Here is a 7,369-nt window from a genome sequence, read left to right on the forward strand (position 1 = left end):
CGCGCTGAGGGTCAGGCTTCGGGCTCTGGCTGGCCTGGGTGATGTCCTGGGATCTCTGGGAGACGCCTTTTGTCTTGTTTTGTTTTGTTCACTGTGAACCGGCTTCCGCTGGGGAGAGTGAAGCCGGACCCCAGCTTCCATGAGGCTGCTGGGTCTCTCGGGGGCAGGAGGGATCCGTCTCCCCGGGCCTGGGGAGTCAGAGGGATGACATGGGGAGGAACAGCAGCACAGGGTGCAGGGTGGGGACGGGGACACGGCCACCCCTTTACACAGGGCGCCCCAGAGGGCAGCCTCTTTAACGTGCCTGGCATGTGTGTCCGCTGGGCTCAGGTAGCCAGGCTGGCTCACACGGGGCTGGTTCCCACGCGGGGTATTCCCTGGCGAAGGCGGGAGGGAGCAGAGGCGACTGTGAGGGGCAAGTGAAAGGAAACCGAACGGGAACGAAAGGGCGCCTTACAGTGCATCGCAGCGGAAATAGGTTGTGATTGAGAGTCAGCCCATCTGGGCGAAATGTCAGCTACTCCTACTTCCGATGACCAGTCAACCCCGAAGCCGGGCAAGTCCATTTCCCAACAGCTGGAGGCTACAAAGCGCTCCAGGGAGATTCCCAATGAGGAGCGATGCTCAGGCCTGGCCAGTCCCCGCGGGTGCTCTCCAGCCCTCCTCCCCCACCCCGGTAAGCTGCTGGGGGGCACCTGGACTTGGACACATGGGGTTTTGGTTACCGGAGGGACCCAGGCCCTGTCACCAGGGAGGGTCACTGGTGGGAGACTGTGGCTGTGACAGGTGCCCGTGGAGGGTGCCACGCTGAGGCACAGGGGCACCTACCCTAGTGGCAGGCTCCATCCCCGCCCTGGTCGGGGTGTGTGAGGGAGGCAACCCGTCGATGTGACCCTCTCACATCGATGTTTCTCTCTGCTCTCCCTCTCCCTCCACTCTCTCTAAATAATCAATGGAAAAACATCCTCAAGGGAGGATTAACAACAATCAGACAACCCCCCGCGCTCTCTCGGTAACTCTGCCCCTGTCTGTACTCACCAGGAACACGGCTATCGACGTCCCCACCAGGAAGCCGGCTATCACGTCCGACCAGTGGTTCCGGTGCTCGGCTACTCTGTTGAGGCCGGTGAGGAAGGCCAAGCACAGGAGGCCCAGGCACAGGACGGGCTTCGCGAGGCGCGTGCCCTTGGCTTTGATGGTGCTGGTGATGTACATCTGAAACACAACGGGGACTGGTCCGCGAATGCGCCTCACACGTGTGTATGTATGTTCACAGCCTACAGGGTTCAACCCTTCACGACGCTTCAGTAATCTTTTGAAGGATGTTTCTTAAAAAAGTAGAATTTAAGGGCAGTGGTTATTTAATTTTACTCGCCTGAAATCTACTAATAGCTAATTCTTATGTAATACATTCATCATTTAGGAACCCCGAGCTCAGGCATTCCAGTGACCTTGTGTCTAAGCATTCAATGCTCTTGTTTTATCTGAATTTACATTTTAGATCAATATTGTTAGCAGGGGAACACTGAGGAAGACGTGTTCTTTTTTATTTTCATTTTATTTGAGAGAGAGAGAGAGAGAGAGAGAGAGACATCGATGTGAGAGAAACAAAATCAAAAGTTGTGAATATAGTCATAAAAAAGTAAAATGGATAAATTTTGACTACGTAGTTAGTACTTTAAAGAAGGAATTTAAGGTTCAACACAGTGCCAATATTTGTTTTATGTTGCTATCTGAAATTGTGAAATGACTTTAAATTTTATTGGCCACAATTAGGACAACATAGGAACTTAAATACAAACAGAAAATGTCAGCTAAAAACAAAACAAAACAGTGAGCAAATGCATACATCTTTGGTGTGTTCACGTATGCTAAATGATGAGCAGATGTGTCCATCTTTGGTGTGTTCACATATGCAAAACAATGAGCAGACACACACGTCTTTGGTGTGTTCATGTGTGCAAAACAGTGAGCAGGTGTGTAGATCTTTGGTGTGTTCACATGTGTAAAACAGTGAGCAGGTGTGTACAGCTCTGGTGTGTTCACGTATGTAAAACAGTGAGCGGGTGTGCACATCTTTGGTGTGTTCACATATGTAAAACAGTGAGCGGGTGTGCACATCTTTGGTGTGTTCACATATGTAAAACAGTGAGCGGGTGTGCACATCTTTGGTGTGTTCACATATGTAAAACAGTGAGCGGGTGTGCACATCTTTGGTGTGTTCACATATGTAAAACAGTGAGCAGGTGTGTACAGCTCTGGTGTGTTCACATATGTAAAACAGTGAGCAGGTGTGTACAGCTCTGGTGTGTTCACATATGTAAAACAGTGAGCGGGTGTGCACATCTTTGGTGTGTTCACATATGTAAAACAGTGAGCAGGTGTGCACATCTCTGGTGTGTTACATATGCAAGAAGAACGTGTCAGCTGATTGTAGTGAGTGGCATGTCCTCCAGTGGCCAACACGACTCTCAGGAAAAACTCGGCCCTTCCCCTAATCAGGTGGATTCTGTAGCACAAGTGCTCATCCTTTAACTCGTGTTACTATGGAAACCAATCCGCTGACTGCAAGGGGAGGGGTCAGTTATTATTCAAGTCATGGTGAGATGATTATAAACGAGATGCTCTGACATTTCAATATGTTTTTAGGGTGTTGGTGTCAGTAGTGGCTGATACTGATCATACAGACTCAGAAGCACACTTGCCTATGGTCCTGAGTTGCATAAAAAACATGTTTGCTTGCCCTGGCCGGTTGCTCAGTTGGTTAGAGCGTCATCCCGATATGTCAAGGTTGCGGGTTCGATCCCCGGTCAACACACTTGCCTATGGTCCTGAGTTGCATAAAATACATGTTTGCTTGCCCTGGCCGGTGGCTCAGTTGGTTAGAGCGTCATCCCGATATGTCAAGGTTGCGGGTTCGATCCCCGGTCAGCATTATTACTTTCAAATGTTACTATTTGACATTCTGACTTTGCATTTCAAGAAAAGTAAAAACATTTGCCCAAGAGAGGAAACGAACGTCAATGCTTAACGTTTCCGTTCCTAGCAGCCATTTTAGAAGGCTGTGAAATTCGGCAATCATCTTCTCTCTTACTGTTGGTTGTTTTTGTTTTTTGTTTTTTCCTGGGCAACGTTCGCAGCCCTGTTGGCTGCCAGAAGAGGCTGTCTGAATATTAACAGCCCATGTGACAGAAAGCTTCTATCTCGCCAACGTGTAGCCCATCGATCCCAGGTACCAATCCTCTAGGGAAAAAACAAAGGCTGATGGTCTGCATCTGGACCTGTGGCCTCTGATGGTGGGTCCGTACTCTAGGCCAGCCCTGGGGAGAGCTGAGTCTTTCCTGGGGGCGAGGGCACGGGAGGGGGCACAGGAGGCGGCGAGAAGGAGAAGACCACGCTGTCATCCTGAGAGGAAGCCTGAGAGCTCTGCCCACAGGAATAGCAAGGCGAGGACATCGCCACCTCGGTCTCAGTGACGCATCTAATGCCGCAGCTCCCCGCTCGGCTAGCGCACGTGGGCAGGAGGGAGACTGGGCTGCCTGTGGGAGTTTCGTTAACACAGTGGTGAGGCTGACCAGTGAGTTTCACAGAGAGAGGGAGGGGGAGAGAGAGAGAAACATGGATGATGAGAAACAACCACCGTCTGCCTCCTGCACGCCTCCCACTGGGGGGCTGGAAGCCAGAGCATGTGCCCAGATAGGAATGGAACCGGGGACCTCCTGGTGCACAGGACCCGTTCAGCCAACGGAGCCACAGAGCCAGGCTAACGAGCTCTTGTTTTGCATTTCTTCACATCTGTCAGAACTCTAAATGCAAGAGGAAAATTCGGGATTTTTCCCTTATACTGGGCAGCTCTTTGGTGCTTCCTGGGCGCAGTTTGGCGGGTCTAATGCTGTTATCTTTAGAGAACGCCTGTTTAACCCTAACGAACAGAAGAGGAAATTACGGCATAGGAATGGAGTAAGTGAGTTGGACACGGGACAGGAATTGATTATTTATGCTCTCTTGGCTTTTAATTCACTTATGAAACCATCTAGGTTAAACAGATGTCAGAATGTAGCTAAAACAAAACCCAAACAGAAGGGCCCAGAAATGCTGCACATTTAGAAAACTTTGTAAAGAAACGGGATGCACAATGTCTCATTGATATTTTTATGCTGACGTATGTCGGCCGAGATGATAATCTTTTGGATATAATCTGTCAAAGTAAATTCTTAAAATTAATTTTGACTTTTCAAAGCATTTTTTAATGTGACTGCTAGGAAATTAAAAACCACACATGCGGTCCGTTTTAGGCTTCTACTGGACCATGAACTTCCTAATTCTGTTGGACGATGCTGACCGAGCCAAGAGCCCTCTCACTTAGAGGAAATGAAAACTATATCTGTTGATATTCAAAAAGCATTGGGCCAGCTGGTCTACTTAATACTATATTATTATTGAAACAATTTTTAGGACACTGGTGTTTTGTCAAACAATGCTTTTCTGTATCTTTTTTTAAAATATCTATCTGCTCTATTAAACATATTACTGATTCAACTAGCACAGAATGTTTATGGAGTGGTATCATGGAATTATTTCGAGTTTTCAGAGTTTATCACAGCCTGTTTTTTCATGTGCCGGTTATCGTACCAGCTGCCTTTTTCTATTTTACTTCATCGAAGGGAATCAGTGGTTTGGGGGATTTTCTGTGGACCCCCTGTAGGTGCTGAGAGAGTCCACGCCTGGTCAGGGCAGGCCAGGAGGGAAAGCCCGCTTTGGGAGCTTAGCAATCCGGAGCGCCCATCGGCAGAGCACGGCCATGCTGGGCCGGGTGACCATGTACCAGGCACTGCACACTGTAAGGGCAGTCAGGGTAACTTAGAAGCTGTCCCTTTAAGAGCATTTAAAGTTCTTTAACATCGCCGACGATGTGCAGAACGTAAGATTAAAAATGAGGAGTCAAGGAATAAAATATGGATTCACTGAAAGTCCAAGTACCATTAAAACCCAGCCGTCACGTATGACTTTGGGTGTTTGAGCTCCCTGCCACCTGGCTGTCAGGGCACTGGGCGGGAACGTCTGGGGCTCCCACTTCTCAGCGGCCCTCCTAATGCGCCCTGTGCAAAGTCCAGGTACAATCCACCCCTTTTCCTTTTCTTTTTTAATATATTTTTATTGATTTCAGAGAGAAGTGAGAGGGAGAGAGAGAGACAGAAACATCCATGATGAGAGAGAATCATGGATCGGCTGCCTCCTTCATGTCCCCACACTGTGGATCAACCCCACAACCTGGACAGGTGCCCTTGACCGGGAATCGAACCGTGACCTCCTGGTTCATAGGTTGGTGCTCAACCACTGAGCCACGCTGGCCGGGCTGAAGTTCATTTTACTTTAATCGGGGAATAAACTTTACCCATTTTATATGAAAAGAGACACCACAAAGCTAAACTTAAATAGTATTCTAATGCCATTCACACTGAATTACAAATTTAATGATGGAGGGTTCAATAACCTTCAGAATGTTTTCCCCTCCTGGAAAACCGACTGTATTTGCAGAAATAGGCATAGGGATTTTTCCCCCTAAAAGTCTCAGGAAAGTAAAAGAGAATAAGCCTGCGATCAAATTATCCCCAAACCCTTCAGGAAAGCAGGTGCTAAGGGAGAGACCCAGTTCCTTCATGTTATTTACTAAACCACAAGGAGAAACACCAGGAGAACATCCCCCAGTCCTTACCCACACACGTCATCACAGGGCTCATTTCCTCCTCCCAAGGCGTGTGTGTGTGCGTATGTGTGTGTGTGTGCGCGTGCGTGTGCGCTTGTGTGCGCGCATGTGTGTGCACGCGCGCGCGCGCGCGTGTGTGTGTGTGTGTGTGTGTGTGTGTGTGTGTGTGTACAGCGCCGCACCGCATGCAGCAGAGCCAGCGCTACCTAAACGCAGGGCACGCCTGTTCCCGCTGCCATCACGGAATCTACTAACCCCCCGCTATTTACCTACTTATCAAACTCCTGGCAAGCGTTTTCTGAGCCCGTAAATGCTTGAAACACCCCAATGTGTCTATTACAAAGTTCCCCCAAGCTGTCGCTAGGGACGCTGGGAAGAACTATATCTGCACGTAGGTTCAAATATAACAGCACAGCCGCCGGTAATGCCCACACTGGCAGCGGGAGGCGGGCGGGTTGCCATGGCAGCCTCCCACACGCCCATGGCTCAGGGTGGCGGGCGAGAGAAGAGCCCTTAGCGCCGAGCAGCACCTATTGTTGAAAGGCAGCGCTTCCCTTCAGTGTAGTTACAGGCAGGAGCCCGGACGTGTGGACTCCCCGCTATTGAAGGTTCCCGGGTGTGGGGGCTCCTAAAGGCTTCTTCTCTGAAGGTGTCTGCCCTCTGATCCCTGGGCCTCCACCTTCAGGGGCCCTGGGACCAGCAGGGGCAGGAGGAAGGTCACCTGACCCCCCCCCCCCGGGGGGCTCAGGGAGGCAGTGCTCCCCTCTCTGGAACATTCTGAATCATCACTGACGTGGGGACAGTTTGTGGTTTATCCCCATCGTAAAGGGCGTGATGATAGGACACGCTTCAGGGAGCTGTTGTGAGAGCCCGGTGAGTTAGTACAGAGGACAGATTCTTACGTAACTAATAATAATAAAGGAAGAATAGGTTGTGACGATGCCCACGTGAGAACCAGTAGCGCATAAATTAGCCACAGTGCAGCACGTGGTGCCTGGCACATAGTAAATGCTCAGTCAATGTCACGTTATCGTTACAAACGCCCCCAAGAGAATGTTCTGGAAAAGGAGGGCCCCTTCCCCCGCCCACCAGAGACCATGAGGGCGTGAGTAAGCAGCTAGGCAGCCGGCCACCTCTCTTCGCGGCGCTCCTGCAGGTTCCTGGGGACTGGCCGCCCCGGACACAGTATGTCCATCCAGCCCTATTACCACGGGACCAACACGTCTCCAACAGCGATGCGAGCGGCTGTGTTTTCTAACACAATCCGCTCCCCACGCAAAACCTCACGGGAGTCCACGGACTATTCATTCTACTCCCGGAACCAACAGCTCTGTAAACACACGGGAAGTGGCCACGGAAGCTGCCCCTGGGGCTCCAGCGGGCGGGGAGGCGCCCCTCCTGCCCGCGGGGACCGGGCCCGGGCTGCGGTCAGGCCCACACTTACCGTCAGGTACACGGCCGCGTAGACGCTGAGCGCCGCCTCCTTGGACGGGAAGGTCTTCCGGGCGCGGAGGACGAGCTCGGGGTCGCCCGTGCAGGCCTCCTCGCCGCTGATGAACTGCGTGAGCTGCTGGCAGCCCAGCGCCGTGTAGTTGGGCCGGCACAGGGCCAGGAAGTGGGGCGCCAGGCTGCCTGTCACCACCTGCCCGGCGTTCACGAAGA

At 51.1% G+C, this 7,369-nt stretch overlaps 1 protein-coding gene and 1 long non-coding RNA gene across 2 annotated transcripts in view; one reads left to right on the forward strand and one right to left on the reverse strand.

Moving 5' to 3' along the window:
- Positions 1-7,369, reverse strand: part of PLPPR5 (phospholipid phosphatase related 5) — a 21,340-nt gene that overhangs the window by 11,424 nt on the left and 2,547 nt on the right. The window contains exons 3-4 of the mRNA XM_015563392.1: positions 7,152-7,369; positions 1,039-1,215 (exon numbers count right to left, since the gene is read on the reverse strand). The exon at positions 7,152-7,369 is cut by the window's right edge and continues 5 nt beyond it. Of these exons, the coding sequence (XP_015418878.1) occupies positions 1,039-1,215; positions 7,152-7,369 (395 nt within the window). The remainder of the gene's footprint in view (positions 1-1,038; positions 1,216-7,151) is intronic.
- LOC107182953 overlaps positions 1-7,369 on the forward strand; it is a 24,497-nt gene that overhangs the window by 5,539 nt on the left and 11,589 nt on the right. The window contains exon 2 of the long non-coding RNA XR_001513712.1: positions 6,810-6,816. This is a non-coding gene — a long non-coding RNA (uncharacterized LOC107182953). The remainder of the gene's footprint in view (positions 1-6,809; positions 6,817-7,369) is intronic.

This window comes from Myotis davidii, unplaced genomic scaffold, assembly GCF_000327345.1.
Source record: "Myotis davidii unplaced genomic scaffold, ASM32734v1 scaffold217, whole genome shotgun sequence".
Lineage (NCBI taxonomy): Eukaryota > Metazoa > Chordata > Mammalia > Chiroptera > Vespertilionidae > Myotis > Myotis davidii.